General features: G+C 51.1%; 1 protein-coding gene across 1 annotated transcript in view; it reads right to left on the bottom strand.

Annotated features, from left to right (window-relative positions):
* The window catches only part of SKOR2 (SKI family transcriptional corepressor 2), a 45,966-nt gene extending 40,456 nt beyond the window's left edge, over positions 1-5,510 (bottom strand). Inside the window, exons 1-2 of the mRNA XM_023207512.2 lie at positions 5,224-5,510; positions 424-3,086 (exon numbers count right to left, since the gene is read on the bottom strand). Coding sequence (XP_023063280.1) covers positions 424-3,039 — 2,616 coding nt within the window. The 5' untranslated portion in view covers positions 3,040-3,086; positions 5,224-5,510. The remainder of the gene's footprint in view (positions 1-423; positions 3,087-5,223) is intronic.
* Positions 5,511-20,657: the final 15,147 nt, after the last annotated feature.

Below are 20,657 nucleotides of genomic sequence, written 5' to 3'. Positions count from 1 at the left end.
GGGGGGAGGCACTGAACTATAGAGAAGAAAAGGGGTAGGGTGATTCAGGCTGCTCCGGTTTTGTGGTCTTGCTCCTTTTAGGGGAACGAATGTGCTCAGTTGGGGGGCAAAGGGAATTGTTGGATTAGAGTAAGGACCAGGTCTGTTAAAGGGTCTTTTCCAACTTCCACAAGCAGCCAGCGGAAATATAAGAGGGAAAGGCGGCCCCAAAGCCTTTGAAAGGCATTATCATGAAAGGGACCAGAAACCACGTTTTTACGGAGGACCACTGGCAGGAAAGAAGCCCTCCTAAACACACTGAATATTTCATTTCTGTGGGGAAATCTGGTGATTCATCTTTCCTGCGCATATGTAACCGATTCAGCCTAAAGGTGCATTTAAATAATAATAATTAGCTTGAAGGAGCCTAAAGGGGATATTTACATCTTTGTAGGAGGGCTGCTCCTCCAGTGATGGATGGTGAACTGGGCTGCCCGGGCTGCTGCTGCCGCCGCCACTCGCCTTCTGGGGGGCCAGGGGCGGCGGCGGGGGTGGGGGCAGGTCCGGGCCGGGGTCCCCGAGTTTCCCGTCCTCCTGCAGCAGCCTGGAGGAGTTCAGGCCGAGCGGGAACGCGCCCGCGACGGCCGGCGCGCGGTCCCGGCTGCTCCCCTTCTCCGACTGCCCTCGGCCCTGGAGGAACCGGCCGCCCCCGACTAAGGGGTCCCCGAGTAGGACCCCCGTCTCCTCGTCCTCTTCCTCGTCGTCGTCAGGGTCTCGACCTTCCTCCTCCTCTTCCTCTCCCTCGGGGGGCTTGTGGCCCTCCACGTCCACCTCCTGCTCTTCCTCCTCGTCGTCCTCGTCCTCGGAGCTGTCCTCGCTGGGATAGCTGCAGCTGGTTCCCGCCGGGGACAGAAGGCCTCGGTGGTGAGGGTGCGGGGCAAGAGGGGGCGGAGGGGGTGGCGGCGGCGGCGGGGCCGGGTGGTGGCGGTCGGAACCCGGCTCGTCGGGCTGCGGGGGCAGCAGCAGCAGCGGTGACGGCGGCTGCGGGGGTGGGTGGTGGTGGTGGTGGTGGTGAGGATGATGGTGGTGGTGGGGATGTGTCTGGGCCGAGTGGGGCGCGCCCGCCGACGCCCCGTGCAGCTTGGCCAGGCTCTCCGCGTCGTCCTTGCCGCCCACTGGCCGGAAGGCGCTGGAATGGTGGTAGCTGCCACCGCCTGCTTTGCGCCCCTCCAGAAGGTGGGGGTGGTGGGGCGCCGGAACCCGGGAACCCGCGGGGCCAGCCCCGGCAGCAGCGGCCCCTGCCCCGGTAGCTGCCACAGAGTCCGCGGGCGGCGTGGAGCCCGCGCTGCAGTCCCCGCCGCTGCCGCCCGGGGGCGACTCGAAGAGCGCGTCCCGAGAGCCTGCGCCCCCGGCAGGAGGCTGTGGGCCCGACCCCGGGCCGTTGGCCACGACCTGTGGGGGCTGCCCTGGCGGGGGCGCGGCCTCGGCGCTGCCAGCTGCGCCGCCGGGCTCTGCCAGGTCCAGGAAGGCCTGACGCAGCAGTGCCGGGCTTTCGCCGAGCGCGCAGCCCAGCGCTGAGGGCGGCTGAGGAGGGGGCTGCAGGTAGGTGGGCACCGGGAGCCCGCCAGGGGTCCGCGGCGGCCAGAACATGCAGAAAGGAGGATAGAAGGCGTCCTTGCGGCCCGCGGGCCAGAAGAGGCCGGACAAGCCGGCCTTGGGCGCAGCGCCCGCACCGCCTGCGCCCGCGCCCCCCAGGGCCTCAGCGGCGGCGCCCGCGTCCTCTTTCTTGTGGCACAAGCCGAAGGCGGCGGCGGCGGCCGGGAAGGTGTAGGGGTGCGGGAAGAGCCCGCCGCAGCCCGGGAACTTCTGCAGGACGCCCCCGAACGAGCCCTTGCTGGGCACCGGGATGACTGGATAGCTGCGCGGGCCTTTGGCCCCGGCCCCGGCGCCCGCCCCCGCGCCTGCGCCCACGCCCACGCCCACGCCCGCCACACAGCCGCCCCCAGCGCCGCCCCCGCCAGTCCCCGCGCCGCCAGAAGCAGCGGCCACAGAAAGGCTGGCGGCTGCGGCAGAGAGGCTGGCGGCGGCTACTACGGCGGCCTCCTGCAACGAGTCCTCGTCGTCGTCGAAGCGCGGCCGCTTGTGATGGGCGTGCGGGGCACCCGCCAGCTCCGCCAAGGGCGGCGGTGGCGGCGGCGGCGGCGGGGGCGCACCCAGCAGGTGGGGGCCCAGCAGACCCCCGCCTCCAGCCACCGCGGCCGCGGCGGCCACCGCGGCCGCCTTGACAGAGCTGAGCGGGTGGCAGGCGGGGTGTGCACCAGGCTGGGGCAGGGCGCGCTTGCGGCTGCCGCCGTTGAACATGGCCTTGACGTCCTCCCAGGCAAAGACCAGCTCGTCCTGGGGACTCTTGTCGGTAAGCTTGAGATGACGGCGCCACGAGTTGAAGTTGGCTGCGTCTGGCTGAGTGTACTTGGCGTCGGGCGTGCGGTGGGAGTGGAAAATGAACTTGTTGGGCGAGAAGTACATGTTGCAGTAGCTGCATTTGATGCACTTGGCGCGCGAGCTGTTGTAGCGCGCGGGGATGAAGCTGCCGCGGCAGCCCCAGGCGCACTCGTGTGACACGTCGAAGGCGAAATTGTCTGGCAGCTTGGGCGGCCTGTTTTCGCCCAGGAACGACTTGCACAGACGCTCGGCCTCGCGTTTGGTGATCATGCCGCAGCGGCGCGATGAGATGGGCATGGCCCCGGCACGCCGCAGGATCTCCAGTTGCACCGGCGTACACTGCACACACGTGATGCCCAGCGCCACGCGGCGGTTGTGGATCTCGTTGTAGCTGAAGTTCTTGAGCAGAGTGTTGGAGATCTGCGCCAGGCACAGGCGCTCCTGCCCGTCGATCACCAACGACACGATGGGAATGCCGTAGAGGATCACCTGGCCCACCTGGTTGGGTTTGAGGTTGGCATGCCCTGGCCGCGGCTGGCTCAGCGCATCGGGCTGGAAAGCGCTCGACGGCGACGCCAGCAGGATGTCATTGGGCCCCGGCAGCGGACTGGAAGCCATCTCCGCCGCAGAACCCCGGGCCGAGCCCTACAGGTCTGCCTTGGACACTGGAAGGGAAAGGAGAAAGCGTTGACTTGAGCCTTTTCAGACTAAAATAGAGGGGTGGGGTGAGTCGCTAACCAAATAATTAGAATAACTTTCTAAGACATGATTATTACGGGAAAAAGTGACCAAGTTTTGAACACAAGAAAGTCATCTCTTAATTTCCTTCAAGGTCATCCTTTAGAAATGCAAGAATTTGCACTTCTAAACATTTAAAGTGAATTAACTATGTATTTTGCTCAAAAGCAGTGAATTCCTAAGAAACCCAGGACCTTATCCCGGATTTATAGAAGCTGTTGGAATAAAATGGCTTGTCTGCTAGAAATTAGGTAGTAATGACAGTTGTAACTAGTACAGATTATAAAAGTTATGGAAAACGGGCTTGGCATAGAAACTCAAATTTAAAGAGACATAATTCTTATTTGCTTGGAGATAGATTGATTTTGGTTAAAAAGTAACCCCAAGAACCCTTTAAAAAGTTATTTTCGTGGTGTCTGTGGTTTCCTTGGGGAAATTCATTATTGGTTGAAACACGGGTCATTAAAGCAAAACGAAATCCCTTCTCCCTCATCCTTGCCATTAGATATTTTGTTACTGTAATTATAACTTTTTTTGAAAAAGTGAAAAATATACAATGCCATATACACAGTTGCACCAAAATAGGATGTTTCAGTTTTTAAAAAACCTGCTTGCTGAACTGAGTGGTTCTGGTCTCAGATAGGTAGGTAGCTTAAAAACATGATTGAAGATGGTAATCATTTAAAAACGGTTTTCCTGTCATTTCCATGACGATAAGAAAGTAAGTACAGACAAGGGTGTTAAACCCAGAAACAGTACACAGGAATGAACAATTCTTGGGGATCTTCATTGGCAGACTTCAAAAGTCAAATTTTTTAGCTTGATGTGTACCACCTTCTGTGACTTTTTCCCCCTAATTTATTTCGATATCTCTGTATCTTTATGGGGAAAAGCTGCCCCACCATACAGCTAATCGGAGGACTAGGTAATCTTTGGGAGTGTTGAAAGTCGAAATCCCAGGTTGAGCCTACGGTAAAATTTCTAACTTCACCTCCAGTCAACAGAATGCCACAATGAGGGAAAATATTCAGTAAGTTGAAAATACAGAAAAAGGAAGCGGAAATAAATTTTTGCGACAATGCCACTAAGTGGAAACCAGGAAAGCGGCTCACTCCCTAGGAGAACAAACAGTGATCTTTCCACAGCTACATTTCAAGCGCATTGGCCAAGGCTATGCTTTGCTCTAAAAAATCACCAGAGGCCATAGCATGGCCCCTTTCGGCCACGTACAGCGAGTTCCCTATTACAGTGCTTTCAGAGGGTACACAATCTTACTCCCTCACACAATTTCTTATCCGTGTCCTCTCTCTGGGCCCCTGTGGCATCTATAGAGCAGCCTCTGCCCTGCTGCCCCCTGGATCCTCAGCTCTCATTACATTCGGCAGCCTCCAGGAAGCTTGAACAAACCTCGAGGCAATCAAAGGAGAGGAAAGCCTGGATTGCCACTTCGGGTAGATCAGAGACAATATTTCCAGGGGACAAGGCGTTACATGGCAGTTCAAGGCTCAGTGACAGGCGAGTCTGATACAACTGACACTAGCTTCGCCAAGTGGCCCTTCGATGCTCATTTCCCTTCCAAACAAGGTTCATATTCGCTTAATAAGACCCTGGGATAACTCCAACTCTCTCTCCCCAGCAAGGCGCGCGACTGGCCAGTCCGGGCGGGAAACTGACTCTACATTAAGGACTCGCAGCCTTGACAGCAGTAGACCAGGCAGAAGCGTCACCTCACTTTTACCCCAAGCCCTCCCAGAAACTCCCGTCAGAGGGGAGACACAATTAAGGTTTAGGCTGGGGCATTGTTTTTTTTGGGGGGTGGGGTGGGGAGGGGAGAAGAGACAATTAAAAGTTAGTTGAACTGAGAAAGGAAGCTGGAGAACTTCCCTATCCTGCCCAAGAGCCAAAGACCCCCCACCCCCAACTTAGTTCTCCCGACTCCCAAACCAGTCACCACGGAAGCCCACTGCTGCCCCTCAACCTAACGCGGAAAATCCTACCGCTGGGGATCTCAAATAGTGCCCTGCAAGCTGTGTGCCGGATCGGGGTGGCCCGTTCCGGCAATACCTGGTAACCTCTGGGTGTCTTTAGGCGTGTGGCTGCCGGCCCATCTTCCGAGGGCGCTCGGAGGCGAAGCATCCAAGCGGGTCCTCGTATCCAGCGGGTGGGACTCCGGCGGGCTCCACGCGAAGATCCGGGCTCTCGCCCGAGCGAATGGCGCTCTAACCCCGGCCTGGGGATGATGATGGCCTGAATTGCGGCGGGGCGTCCTCTCCACCACAGAAAGTGTGGGCACGCGGAAACCCGGGGCAGGAGAGCCCCAAGTGGAGCGCAGTCTGACAGAGCCTTTCTCTGTCTCTGAACTCGTGTGGGACCGAGGGGACGCCACCCAGCGGGCAGGGTGACGTCACCGTCTCCCTGACACTCCATATTAAAGGGCTGGCATGTTACAGGGAGGGAGGGGGAGAGCAAAAGCCAGCGTGAGCAACAGAGAGATCCTTTCTCATCAGGCACGAAAGCTACCAACCTAACCAACTCGCAACTGACAACAACCTCCTCAACCCCTGAGTAAACTGCAGCAATGGTGCTGGAGCCGCAGATCTGATTCAGGAGTGGAAAGCGAAGTCCGCCTGCATCCCGGGACCTGGATCCTGGAGGCCCCGGATTCTAGAAGGAGGCCTCCAAATTAACTATATCTCTGCCCGTTATTGTCTCCTCCTCTCATTTCTGAGTCACCCTCCTTCATGAATGATCCCTCTGGTACACGATGCAAAGCTGCTCTGTGTCTCTGAAGACAGAATCCACAGTCAACCGGAGAATAAATTAGCTTCAGTAACTCCTTTAAAACACTATGAAATGAGAAAAAGGAGAGAAGTTTCCACATAGGGTGCCCAATCTTTGGATGTGCCCCGACTTTGGCACATACATTTGCTTTATAGGACATGATGCAGAGTCACTGCAGCCTTCTCTATTTTGTGGAGTGTACCATTAGGTGAGGACCCCAATATGTGCATGTGCACATCGATTTATCAAACTGCATTCAGAATTGTCCTCTAACCCATTTTACAAGATCCATACAGGCTACCTCTGCACAAGGAAAGGGTGGGGCGGGGAAGCAGGGAGGTCCCTAACATGGATCAGTCCTTGAGCAAGTTGCCAATTTTCCTGGAGAAATAAATAAATTTAATCAGGAAAACACGTAGAAGCATGCTCCCCTCCCCTAAAAAAAGACTAGGATAAGAAAACATTTCCTCATAGTTTCCCTAAATGAGGCACACCCTAGTATATTAATGAAGTGTCAATATTGTGCCTCCCAATTGACCAGCTGTTAAGAGTAAAAACGACCACTGGCTAGTTTATCAGAAAGGAAAGAAACCATTCATTTGGAGTATGTTCTAAGAAGGATGCCGGCTGGGGGTGGGGTTGGGAAATCCTTTAAGTTTTTCCTTTACTGCCATAGCTGAATTTTCAATTGCTGCCTAGTGAAACAGTCTTAGCATTGTGGAAATGATGGAAAAACCTTTACCAAGCTGAAAGCCCACCCAGATTGTGTCATAGCACCAACAACATACCACTCCTAAATACAAGAGCAAAAACATGAAATCTTAACACTTCATCAAAGGTTAATAAACCCAAGGAAAGTCAATTGAACAGAAACGTGAGAGGCTTGTTGCTCAGGAGTTGTGGCTATTTTAAATTAATATCCTGAAAACACAGTTACAAAGCCATGAAAATGGAAACGTTTGGGCATAAGTTTCAACGAGCAATGCAAGAATTTTTCACCCATCTTCTAGGTTCTAAAGACATTCAAGGCACAAATTGGGCTTTGTCCTAAGGGGCTGAGATCAACCTAGTGCTCCCCCGCCAATACCCCAAAGCCTCCCATCCTAAAAATAAGGAAAACTCACACGTTCTGCCTACACAGCCCATTGGCCAAAAGCACACACCATTGCCATTCAAAAATCCCTTCTCTCCGAGGCTCAAGGCCCAGTGCTCTTTAGAAGGTTTCAGAGCTAAACTGGTTCTTCTCCCCTTCTCTGCCTCCTCTCTGGGGTCAGGGGCTCCCGCAAAGGGAAATGTTCCCGGTTCCCAGACTGCCAGGAAGAAAGCTTGAGCCATGTGGAAACGAACCCTGGAAATGGGGCTGATTTTATGACTGAGAGCGGGAAGAACGGAGAAGTCCTATCACCTCACTATCACTTCCCTATTTCCACAGGGAAGTATCTGGTTGCTGCCGGGGAGGGAGCACAATGAGGTCTTCAGTTTTGATTGTACAGTTCCCATTGTTACCCCACAAAGCTCCTCTTCCTCTTACAGATCTCTATCTTTTAAAAAAGAGTGTCTTCAAAAACAGATTTATTTGAAAAGAGAAATGGGCCAAATCTTTGCCTTCCCTCCCATTCCAGGTTACCCTAAGGAGTGAATCCACATCTGGGTGGCACTGTGGCCACTTCCTTATCTGAATTTTAAAACAGAAACATTTACAAATTACTTTTGGGCTTACTGCATACAAGCCTGTAACTTTCTTCCCCAGTGCCCCCACCCTACAGGACAAACAGGATATATAACTTTAATAGAAAAAGGTTTCATTATAAAGAGAAATGCGTGGTGTTAGGTTAAATAATTTTACACAATTCTGAGAATAGTGCAGTATTTTATTTCCACTGTGAGTCTAGGGTGCCTGTTTAAAAGGTCAGGCCAATTATACTTTTTTGGAAGGTAAAAGTGGATAACAGTTGTTCAAAGACTTCACACATGCCCCCAGTGAATCTTGAGACCAGAGCTGGACTGCAGAATCACAGCCTGTTCGTATGTTTTGAGTCTGCGAGCAACCTTCTGCCACCCACTGTCTCTGTGACCCTTTGTTTTCTACTCAGTTTGAACAAGTCTCCTGGTGGTCCTTCGTGGAGTCCTTGACAGTCCCTGTCCTGGCCCCTGGGACACTGTCAGGCTCAGGGAGGAGTCGGCGGCGGCGAGAGGAGGAGTTAATCAATGCTTCCCTCTTCGAACTGACGTGCATTTTACACGTCGGGACTCTCCTCAGCCGGCTAATTGATTCAAATTGTTTTATTGGTTAAACTGGTGTCACCCATTTTCATGATCTATCACCACATGGAGGAGAGCATTTCCACTCCCATCTCCGTTCCGGGCGGCTGCGGTTCACCCAGGCCAAGGACAGGTAAAGGAGCCCAGACGCGGGACCCAGAGGAAAACCACAAACCGAGCTGCCCTCCTCATAACTGGAGAGGCGACGCCTGGAAGCAAGAGCAGGAGGCCAGCACAGCAGTGCATATGGGCTTCCAGCTACAAATTTAAACAACTGGTTGAAGCGAACCCACACACAGTCTGACCTGGGCCCAGCTTTCTCCACTTGGGACTAAGTCGGTTTCCCAGCCAGCGGTGAACTCTGCGGGATATGAGGCCACAACAAAATCCGGGATGGGAACTGTCCGCGGTGCTGACGAGATGCATCATTCTAAAGCACAGCGAATCCTACTGTGTTCAAGATCGAGAGGAAGCCTCCCAGCCTGTAATCGAGCCCTAGATTCGGCTCTGGGCGGGCTCGAGCAGAGCCTCATAAAGAGGCGGGCAAGGGGCAACACAGAGCCACACCCCCTACTTCTCCCACACCTGCCCCATCTCCAAGGACTGAGCAATCCAGCTCCCTCAACCCCACCCCCTTCCTTGCATTGACAGCAAGGAAAATAAAAGCCTCGATAAAAATTCATTACAATCTGAAACACCAGATATGCCCTCTCCTCCCACTCCCAGCTTGGATGTTAAGGAACCCATGACAGTTACAGATCAGAAAAACAGCCTCTATCCTTCTCTCCCACTCCCTCTTACCCCATTCTCAGGTCTTAGGCAGAAATCTTACTGCTCTCGTCTCCCTGATGGAAGTGTCCCTGGCATTGGTATTTCTGCATCAAATAGGGAAAGAAATGCCCTGCAAAAGATGACCCATATGGCCCAGAAAGAAACTGGAAGACTGGCAGTACTGGAAGGGGCAGAAGAATTCTGGTATATTAGAAAGAACTGGGGGTTCAGAATCAGATGCAACTGGGTACAAATTTCTCCTCAATCACTGACTAGCTGTGAAATCTTGCTCAGATACCTCACCTCCCCAAGCCCCAGTTTCTTCATTTGCAAAATGAGGAGATTGATAGGTAGCCCACAGGGGTGTTGTGAGAATTAAATAAGATCATATATGCAAAGTGCATGGCACACAGTAGTCATTTAATATGTGGTAGTTTTAAAAGCATTTTCCTCAGAGAATGGGACAAGAGCTAGCTAGGACTGTCCTGTTACAAGATACATTAGAAATCTTTAAGAGCTCCAGAGTAAAAGATATCAAAAGCATTTTAGCTTAGTGGTGAGCAGAGAGGGAACCAAGTTCTCTGGAGGAACATTAGTCCTTTTGTTAAAATTTTATCTGGCCTTTAATTGGTCTAGTCTTTATTTTATATACAGTTGGCCAGAACCCCAGCTAGCATTTGTTTAACCCATTTTAAGTAGATTGACATGAAAGATTAGCAATGATAATGGCCATAATGACAATGATTGCTGATAGCCCTCAGCTCTCACTTTCTACCCTAAAAAGCTTTCTGCAGCCCGGCTCAGACTCCCTGGTTTTCCCTTTATTGCTCCAGCTGTGGCATGGAGCAAGCTAGGGACTAGGAGCAAACTCAAGATTTATTCATGATGGAAGTCACAGGATAAATTAGAAAGGGCTCTGAGCATCCTGGGGCTGACTCAATCTTTGAATCTTCTCTGAAATATTGTTTATAAACAAGGACCCAGTCCAAGAGAAGTATGAGAGCACAAAGCACAAACCAAATATTCTAAACTGGAATTGGGAAGGAAACAGAGCATACTTTGAAGGACCTATATTCCTGCCCCAGTGATCCCTTGAGTTCTTCATGCACCAGTGACTATGGGAATCAGTGAGTTCTTACACTTCAAACAAGCACCTTTTAAATAAATAGTGATGGTGGGAGGAGAAACTGAGACTTGGTTTTCCTTAATCAGAGGAAATCTTTCTCACAAGAAAGCTTGCATTTGGGTAAGTGGCAGAGAAGATTCTTACCCTTCTTACCCTTAGTTCACAGGTACTAACTGAAACAGTTGCTATTGGCCTTTCTTTATTGTAACAGAGAACATTTATAAGTCCTCCCAAACCTGTAAACACAGAAAGGCACACACAGGTGCACATCGTTTCCATGAAGTGATAATATCCAGAATGGAAGATGAAATTGGTGAACTTGGTGGTCACTTAGCAAATATTATTTGAACAAGATAAAATTCAAAGACACACAAAATATCTGAGGTTACACACAGACCCATGGATGCACACTCCCTGAACACACCTGTGAATATACATCAAAGAGAAACACTGGCACAGGGAATAAGCCCACTAGGCTCTCTCTTTTCTCGTTTCTCCTTTCTCTCTCTCACTCTCTCTCTGTCTCTCTGCATGTGTACACATAAGTACCCGCCCTCTCCACCCACCTCCTCCCTATATAGGGAAGGAGGGGGTCCTTTGAAATGGAGGTGGTCCCAGCTGGAAAACCCCGGAGCTCATTTAGATCACATCACTTCAGGCTTTTGTCTCTGCTCCTGAATAACCTAGGCCGCTACAACAAAAGGATAAGGCATCTACATGGAGTTTTAATTGGCAAAGATGCATCTCAAAGATGCTGCTATCATAATGAATAACAAGGCAAGATGCTTGCCTTTTCTGATTGTCACTCCTAAAGAAGGGAGAGGAGAAAAAAGGAGAAGGGAAGAGGGAGAAAGTGGAGTAGGAAATAGGATCGTGGAAGATGAAACCACAGCAAGTAATTGGTTGGATTTCTGCAAAAGTCTTTAATCATACGAAGACTCCAACTACCACTAAGTATGAGAAATGAGGCCTAGGGCTTATTTTATTTTACAACTGGCTATTTTGTTTCAAGCAACCAGTTTAAGAAGTAATTAAAACCGAGGATGCAGAGAAGGTGTGGAGAGCAGGACCTTTTAAAGCTTGGGGAGGGGAAGCAAAGGAGTGGGCGTAGGGGGAGGGGTTGTAGATTGTAGTTGACATGTCACGAGAGAGATGTACATTTACTATCTCCCCAGCTGACACTGGTAGAAGGAACATTGGATTTTATTTCCTAAGGAAATAAAGGCTTTTTCTTTTTCCCTTTCCTACTGTCTTCCCTGTCTTACCGTCCCCCATCACTCAACTCATCTGAAAAATTTCTACTTTGCCATCAAGCTTGATCCCATTACCTAATGCACTATTAAACTACCATGTGTTCTCTGACTGCCCAATAAGCATAATGCCTTCAGCTTCTCTCCTACATGCACACTTTAACTCAGTGGTAGCAAAAGATAAAATTAGATATTAGCAAAGTAAATCCCAGGGAAGAACGTGATAGAAATCTGAGTCATTGATTTTATTTTCCCTGAAAATACAGCAACCAGTGAATATGCAGAAAGAATGTTGGGAGAAATTTTTTAAGTAAAAAAAAAGGCTTTTGGTCATGGAGCTTAAGGGGTTCCAAGTGAAAGTGCAGCTAAACAGACCAAAGGCAATACCATCCCAAACTTCTTCAAGACACATTATGATATCATCGGCAAACTCTTAGCGTTGGCAAATAATTAAATTTTCCATCTTTTAGAACTGTGTAACCTTGGGTGTCTTAGAAACAAATTGTACAAACAAACCATGGAGATGAGCACTGAGGGTTTCAGAGGAGATATAATGAACCAACTTTAATTACTAACTTGAAATTAAAAATGTAATATACAGATTTAAATTTATTTTCACCTAAATTGTGTATAAAATTATATGGCTTTTGCAGGCTAAGAAATGCTTTGTAACCAGCCATGCTACTAAAAAGTCTGAAGTAGTTTCCAAAACTGAGTTCCCAGACTCACACAGTAATAATGATACATTTATCATTACTGATGACCACCTACTGGGTAATTATTGCTTTGTTACTACTATTACAATCAAGAGATTTCTTTATTTACTGTTAACATTCACTTAAAACTGAATGTTAATGACTGTTCTGAATTCACCAAAGAGAGTTTTCTGTTATATTTCAGAAGTACTTACGTCCTGGTTCAGAAATGGAAAACCATATCATAACAGTGGAAGGCTGGGTGAGCACTTGGTTCTCACCCTCTCTTGAGAATGAAAACAACATTCTGAGGGTTTCTGGAGCAAAATTTTCCAGCTCAGAGTTGCAAAAGGTTAACATAATGCAGCCACTTGACTTGTGCTAATTATGTAAGTATTTTATTACAGGAGATTCATTCATTATTGATACTTGTTTGCAGTAACTTCCTGCTTGGGGGAGTTATATTTTATATGAGAAGTAAACAACCCATGGCTCCAGGGCTAGCCTCCTCCTCATCTGATTTCCTCCTACCCCTTTGTCTAGTTTCACAACAATCCTCCTGGGTTGGTATGTCCCTATTGAGGCAGAGAGACAATTCCCTAAGAATTGCCTCTTCTCCTTTCATTTTCTTTTCCCATTCAGAACTTCCCTGTTCTTAAAAGGTAGAGCTCAGGGTATGGAAGTGTTGAGGTGGGGAGGAGGTAGTTGAGAAAATAAAATTGGTTTTAGTGTTTTCTTATATATTACATAAAGAGAAGAGAAAATTCTCATTACAAATATTCTAAGTGTAGATTCTATGAGGGTTGGCCACAAATTTTTCTCGTTGGAAGCTACTCTCAGCTCCTAGCCCAGAAATATCAGAAGTTAATCTGACCTTTGGTATACCCAGAGGTCAGGAGATGGTCATTTTGGAAGTGTATGTGGTGGATGCTGTTGACCAATGATCAAGCTCAGAAAGAGGCTCCTTCCTACCTCCTAAGTCAGAACCTCATCTCACAGCTAGTGGTGGTTGGTGCAGTCTACAGTATCTTCTTCCCTGGGCCGATGCCCTGGGAAGATACTGCTCTATGCCCGGTTGCACTAGGAAAAGACATGGCTTTGCTGTGGGATGGCCTCCATGAGCCCCTGTGAAGGACTGCGTTGGCTGCTTGGCCAAGGGACTCTCAGGAGTTTCACTCTAAAAACATGTACTGGCCATCTGAGGCTGTCTATTTGGTGAGAGGCCAGTGTTTCCTAGAGGAGCCAAAAGGCCCTAGCATAGGCCTGCAGCCTAGGAGCAAGGGTTTCTTCTTGGACTTTTTTCCAAGTTCTGAGATCCCTGCTCACGAGTCCCAGTGCAGAGCTGGGATGGATACAAGATGTGAGTTCAGGATACTCCAGACCTTTAGACGAAGTCAGGAATTGGAGATGGTGGAAGGGCAGTGGGAGAGGGCGAAGCAGTTTTGGAGGGGAGCACTGTAAAGACTGTGTACTTGAGGGTTCTGATGTGAGCAGGTGGGAATGACCACGCTGGAAACTGAAGTCTCAAGACTTTGGGCCAGTGTGAAAAGAATGAAATGGTATGGTCTGCGATGGGGAGAGGAGAGCTTTGGGGAGGTGCATTGGACATGCAAATTAGTTGGACTGGGCAAGTCTTGCCACAGTCCTAAGCAGCACGGTCAGAGCTCAAAATCCAAATTCAGCCTTGGGCCTCTATTATCTGGCCTAGAACTTCTGCACTTTCGGCGTAGACATGGGGGTGGGTGATGACCGAAGGTCCCAGGGAGCTCTGGGAAGAGCCCTGGTTGGTGTGAGAGGATGGTGAAAGTACAAGACTGGGTCCAGAAAGGGTGCCCCGGGCTTGGTCAGCACAATCTTCACTCTCTTGGGCGCCTCGCCTCTCTGCTTTTACCCCTCGCCAGGGTGGAACCGCTCTGCGTGATCTAGGAGGAATGCCGTTCCCAGCAAGCCGTACTTAATGGTCCTTTAACAAACTCTTCGATCTCTCTTTGGCCGCTCTGGCTTTCGCTCGCCTCCTCCCTCTTCCCTTCTCCACTGCCTCCATCAGTTATTTATGAGCAGCGTTAATTATTCATGAAAAGAGAAAACTCCAGCGTTGGGAACTTTTCTAGGAGACGTTTGGGGGGTTTCTCTCTTTCTCATCCCTATGGCGGTTTGAGAATTGGGGTCTTCGGGGGGTCTATTTGGCCGGATCCTGCTTTCAAGCAGTGGGGAAAGGGAAGCCCAATGATTGGGCCGGAGACGGGAGCTAGGGGTGCACCCCTCGTCCCGGTCAGCTCCTGAGGCTGCCTACATTCCTTCACCTGCCGGGACCGGGAAGTTACTAGGCTCACCCGCGGGAGTCGCTGTCCGAGCTTGGCAGTGCTGAAACCGCCGGCGTGAGCTCGGGGGCTGCGGGCTGCGGGGGTTCAGGGGCAAAGATCTGGATGCTGTCCTAGGCGAGGGAACCGCTTTCCACAGCGTCTCCAAAAAGTCTCGTTTGCCTTCTCTCCCTAGCTCTCTTCAGGTCTCTCCCCCCCGCCCCGCCTACAAGTGACACCAGAACGCTGTAACCAAAGATTAATTGCCTTAATCAAATCGACCCACCTTCTGCAATTAATCTTTTAGCAACAAATTAGAGACAATTTACCTCAACCTCCCAGGTCAGGCAGAGATAGGTGGGAGGGGGTGGGGGATGGACAGGATGGGAGACTGACAAAATTTACAAATGGTGAGGAATGGGGACTTAGGAATGGGTGTGCGTTTGAAGTGGAGGGGACAGAGGAGGTTGAGGTCAACTGCGGGGCTGTGCTGGGGGCTAGAAATTCCTGGAGTCCCCTTGGTCCCCGTATTCTCCAAAGGAAGGGAGGCCGAGGGCGGAGGACGAAGCCACTTACCTGTCCGCGCCGCCGGCGCGGTCTCCGGCCCCCTGCTAGCGGTCCTCCCTCTGGCCTTACGCTCCGTGGCTCCTAGGCGCTCTGCCTCCCGCGGCGCCTGCCGCCTCCCCCGCGCGGATCAGCCGCCGCCTCCCGCCGCCCGCGGTCCTCTGCGTTCCTGCTCGCGATCCGGTCCTTCGCCGCGACCCTGTCCTGTCCCAGCCCTCCCCTTCTCGGCGGTTCCTGCAGCCGCTCAGCTCTTCCTACTCTCCTCCTGGGCAAGTTTGTAAGTTTAGGGTGAGGGTCGGTTTCCTCGCGCCCTCCTTCTCGGTTTAGCTTGCTCAGATCCGCACCCCCCCGCCCGCTCCCCACCTCAGACCTGGGTCTCTGACGCCGCCTGTTGGTCAGGCAGGGCAGGGCAGGGCGAGGACTGCAGCGTCAGCCCCAGCCCCATCACCCCACCCTTCACTCCTCCATGCCCAGTGGTCGAAGGAGGACATAAATGAGGCGACGGCTGAAGGCCTAGTAATTGGAGTAGGGCCAGGGGCAGGAGGGAGCAATCCACCCTGGGGGCGCGCAGGCTGGGCCGGCAGCTTGAACTCCCTACCATAAGGATTGTCCCAGGACGCGCAGGTGCGCTTCTCCTGTGCCGCCCACCGGGAGTCCACTAGGAGGGGGCACCCTTTCCATACTCTCCCGGGGAACGAACACCTGAGGTGAGATGAGAACCTATTGTGCATCTCCAGGAGGGGAGCTGGGAAGATTGGATTCAGAAGACTGAGCCCTTCTCAGCATCCCCAGGAAGGAAAGCTTTAGGGCTGAACATAGGCTGCTTTAAAAAAAAAAAAAAAAAAAAAAAAAAGTTAGTCGAATCCATCTCATAAAGAAGTGTCAGACTGCGTGTCCGGGAGAGCGCGGGCCAGGGGTTTCAGTTGGAGCCCAGCGTTCCAGGAGGGGATGAAGACCGAGTTCGGTAGACCTGTGTGGTATTACAAAGTTTGCCTTTCAGGCTCCGGCCTAGCTCCTTCCTTGGCAACTTTCCAAGTGCCGGCAACCCTCACTGGGTCATCCTACCCTTGAAACTTCTTAGGAAGCCTCGGTTTAGCCTTGGCTCCACCAAGACATCGGCGGAATGGAGGCGTTGCATACTCCTCCCCATCCTCGTCCTGTCTTTTTCATTGAAAGAATTGATGGACTGTTTCTGCCCTGCTCCCTCCTTCTCTAATAAACGCTTCCCGTAGATTATTCGACGCAGAGAAAGAAAGCGGCTGCTTAAAAAACAAAAAGCCATAGCCCTAATGAGTTCAATTACAATGTGGTAAACACATTGCCTCTACGCTTTAATTAAGCCTGCTGCCCAATTTTAACTCATTAGTAATTCATTAAGAGAACAGCCCCGTGCTGGCGGGTGGAAGGCACCGCAGACCGACTGTGCACGAAGTCCACACGCGTGCAGACCGCCGCCTGCCCTCGCCTTGCGCGTGAGAGAGTCAGGTTTGTGACCCAGTGGCGTCGTTCTAGTCTAACAAGACTAGAACCCCCCCTTTCCCAGACACACTGGGCTTTGCAGGTCCAAGATCCTGGGATGACCTTTCCCGGCTTGAGTCCCTTGGGCTTGAAATGTGGTTTGCAAACCTGTTGGGTGGGGTGGCGGTGGTGTGGGGCCGGGCCACAGTTGAGAAGCAAATCTCCGGGTTAAATAAGCTTCTCTCCCCTAAGGCCAGATCCAGTTGCCCGGTATGGCACGTACCCACCCTCCTTCCCTGGTTCTTCTTTCATTTTGCCACAGTCTCATGAAAAATCTAGGTTCGGCCTTAGCTCTCAGCTCCGGCTACCCTCTGCACGCTCCCGGACCCTGTACCCCGGAGAAGCTTCTGTACAAATGAGACTAATTTTTCGCGTGGTGGGGAGGTGTGGGGAGAAGAAAACTGTTGGCTAGAGAGATAAATATCTGAAGGGAGAGATCAGACCTCTGCTTTTCCCTCTTTCTCACTCTTCTCCTCTGCTTGGGAGCGGGGCTGGGATTAAGGCCACATCTGTAACTTTGTCAGTTGAGACCAACCCTCTGTCAGGACAAGAAATGGAGACAGCGTTGCAGAGGAAATCACGCTTAGTCTTTCAATTTCATAATCGAGGGAGACAGCGCAAGCAGGTCAAACTCGACCAGTGCGCTTCTTCCCACCTCTAACTTGGCGGGATCTGGGAAGAAAGTTCCCTAGTGTTGCGAGCGTCCCAAGGCTTGGTTAGGAGCTTGTATGTCCCCAAGCTCCAGCATGGAGTTTCCAAGGAGAAGGGAAGCGTGAGTGCTACGGGGGGAGGTTTTGGTTAAGAAAAGGACCTCGCGCCCCTTTAGTGCCGCCGCTCTGGGGAATTCTTCCTTCGCTGGGAGGAAGAAAGGGGCGCTCGCCGCGGCTCATGGCGCCCCCTAGGAGCTGCAGGAAACTTCTCCTTCAGGGTCGCGCGGGCCGGGCTCCGCCTCCGGAAGGTGGGCGGGGAAGGTCATTGCCTGGGACCCCTAGGCTGGGCCCCAGGACCTCTAGGAAATGCCGGGGTCCGTTTGCTATGGCTTCATCCCGGAGGTCCTGCTCTGGGTTGCCGGCTGCTTCTGCTGGCATCCGGACGCTACCCTCCTCCCTTCCTTTGCATAAGCAGCAACTCTTCCAGGAAGGGAGTGGAAGGACGGGATTTCCTCTCCGCGGAGCGTAATAGATCCCGTAGCCCAGCCGGGTCTCCAGGCAGGAGTGCGGGGCGCGCGTCGGGGTTTCTCCGGCTTGCGGGTGTGCGGTTCCAAACCTTAGCTGGGGTGGGGGAAGGGATGTCTTTAACTTTGTGTCTACCCTCCCTCTCTTCCCTCTCTCAGCCTAGAGGCAGGGAATGCTGCGGGATCAGATTGGGTGCACCGAGGTGGAGGGCCATGCCGGGTTTCGGGTTCCCTAGGGTCCGTTCCGGAGAACCCCTGGCACTCCAGAACTGGGTCCCTGCACTCACTCCATAATTCGCGGCGGATCGGCGAGAGGATGGCAGAGGGCGGGGGCGAGGGAGCTTCCTGGCGGGTGTGGCGCAAAGTGCGCGGGTTCTGGACCGAAGATTTAGCCCAGGGTTTCGTATGTGTTGCTTCCTATTGCTTTCTCCAGGGTCTGCGCTGGCCTCCTCCTCGGGCGACTGGGCCCTGTGGCAACAGCGCCTTCTCGAGCCAGGAGATTGGCCGTCCGGAGCCTGCCTGGTGCGGGCCTCCCTCCAGCGCGGTGTGGTGAAAGAAAGAAAATCGGGCCCCTGCCGCAGGCAATAGGGGAGGCCTAAAATGAAGGGGGCAGCGGTGGGATCGGAAATGCGTGCAAGTTGACAGTCTCGCAGGAGACTCATCTCTTGCTCAGGGTTTCCGTGTTTGGAATCCAGTTAGATGTCTGCGGGGGATCTCCAAGGCTCTCATTCCATGAAGGCGTTTTTATCCACTCTGGGGGAAATGTTGCCAGGGCAGACATTTCAGAAAGGTCCCTCGGGCCCGATGTTAATTACAACTGAAATAGATTGTCTTCCTTCACTTTTTTTCCCCTAATGCAAGGACCGGGAGGTAGAATATAATTTATTCCTGTTGACAGTAGGATAAATAAATACATTTTGGATTACTGAGAGTTGACTGCTTCCCCACAGTATCAGATGGAACCTTTAGAATTGGCCCTGGGACAAGGAGGTGGCCTTGTTTGTCAGGAACTTTAATCCAAACTTCACCCCAGATAGCCCCTATGCCCTTCTTTCCTGGCATGGGATATTGAGACCAGGGCTGAAGGAGGTCGATTTTGGGGGGTACAGCTGCCAGGGATTTCCCAGGGTCAGCTTAAGCCAATCTTTTGGTTTCCTGCAACTTGCCTTCCTTTTATTTCTTTTAGCACCAGTTGCTGTGAAGATATACCCTTAGATACGAACTCTCCGTTAATATGGTAAAAATATTTTTCACTTTCTTGAATAGTTACTATGGAGATAGGGCTATTATCCCATAGTTTAGGATTGTAAATTGAGCGATGTGGGGTGGGGGGAAATATAAGAGAATCAAATATTTGGAAAGGCACAGAAAGCCAAGATGCCAATTTATTAGTCCCAGATAAGCAAGATAGTAACAGTTTATAAGCCTGTCTTAACAGAGACTGGAAGAGCCTGGGCAATTACTTATAAAAGACAAAACTTAAGACCAAGTTGGGAAGTTCTGTAGGAAAAGCATAGTAAGTCTCACCGTAGTCGTAAAACAGGGAGTATACTCTGACTCATGTTTGAAGTATTTTTTTAGGAAGGAGGAAAAATGTGTTCATGACTGGAATACTTACCTTGTGCTAGGTATGTGTTAAGCATTTTTCATGTAACCTTTCATTTATTCTTCCTGTGGCTTCCATGAGTTAAGTATTACTGTCCACATTTTACAGCTTATGAAAACAGGGGCTCAGAGAGGAAGTACTTTTCTCAAGATCACACAGCTGGTAAGTGGCAAAATCCAGTTTCAAGTTCGGGTCTGTTTGGATCCCAAATATGCTCTTAACTGATAAACCAGACCGTATACTACTTTACATACACTATACCATTTTGGTCCTTACAATAACCTCATTAAGTAGCTATGGCCTGTATTCATTTGATGAATAACAAACTCAGAGTCTTTAGACCATGGTCCTCAAACATGAGAATGTGGCCCCACTGCTAGAGACTTTTATTCCTTCAGCCAGCTTGGCGTGGGACCCAGATGTCTGGCAGGTGATTCTGAAACTGGTATTCGGGGAGTGTATTTTGAGAAACATCACCATAGAGAAAGGTAACTTGCTCCAGGCCATTAGGATTGGGCCAAACTCATACCAGACCCCTTGTTTTCCTTTTCTTTGCATCAAGATCTCAGTGACTTCTTTCATTGATTGATTGATTGATACAGGGTCTCGCTCTGTCACCCAGGCTGGAGTGTAGTGGCACAATCATGACTCACTGTAACTTTGACTTCCTGGGCTCCAGTGATCCTCCCACCTCAGCCTTCCCAAGTAGCTGGGACCACAGGTGTGTGCCACCATGCCCAGCTAATTTTTGTATTTTTGGTAGAGACAAGGTTTCGCCATGTTGCCCAGACTGGTCTCAAACTTTTGAGCTCAAGGGGTCCTCCTGCCTCAGCTTACTAAAGTGCTAGAATTACAGGCATGAGCCACCACATCTGGCCTTAGTGACTTCTTTATTGCAATCATACAGTTAGAACCCAGAGGCTGGGGTGGGGGTGGGGAAAGTAGGTTCTGGCTATGGTAGCAGATTGCATCTCCCCTTCACCTCCCAGAAGCCACTAACCTAAACTTCATGGAAGTCAGCATCCTGAAGTTTCTTAAAATCACACATACCCAGTTCACCTGGGGAGGCAGACTCAGGCACACTAAAGAGTGAGGGCCACCCTGCTGCTGGGACTCAGCTACATGGTCCAGAGGAAATACAGAATGGAGAGCAATGAACCACAGACATATAATTGTGTTCTCCCTTGGAAGGGGGTGGGAAGCAAGGTCAAAGAAGACAAATGTCTGGACCCTACTGACATATACAGTTTAAGTGAAGCTCTAAATTAGGTGCTGTTGGAATGTGTATTTGACCTGGTCCATCCTGAAAGTTCTCACCATTCCCTCTAGGTGTGTGTGGGGCTTGAACTGCACCCAGAGCTATGTGCAAGGAAGAAGACAGGCTCTAGCCCTGCTGGGCATCAATAAACCTGTTGGTTGATGGTTTCTATCATGTTAAACTCTGTGAACAT

Source organism: Piliocolobus tephrosceles, chromosome 18, assembly GCF_002776525.5.
Source record: "Piliocolobus tephrosceles isolate RC106 chromosome 18, ASM277652v3, whole genome shotgun sequence".
Taxonomy (NCBI): Eukaryota; Metazoa; Chordata; class Mammalia; order Primates; family Cercopithecidae; genus Piliocolobus; species Piliocolobus tephrosceles.
This window is presented reverse-complemented; position numbering and strand designations above follow the sequence as displayed.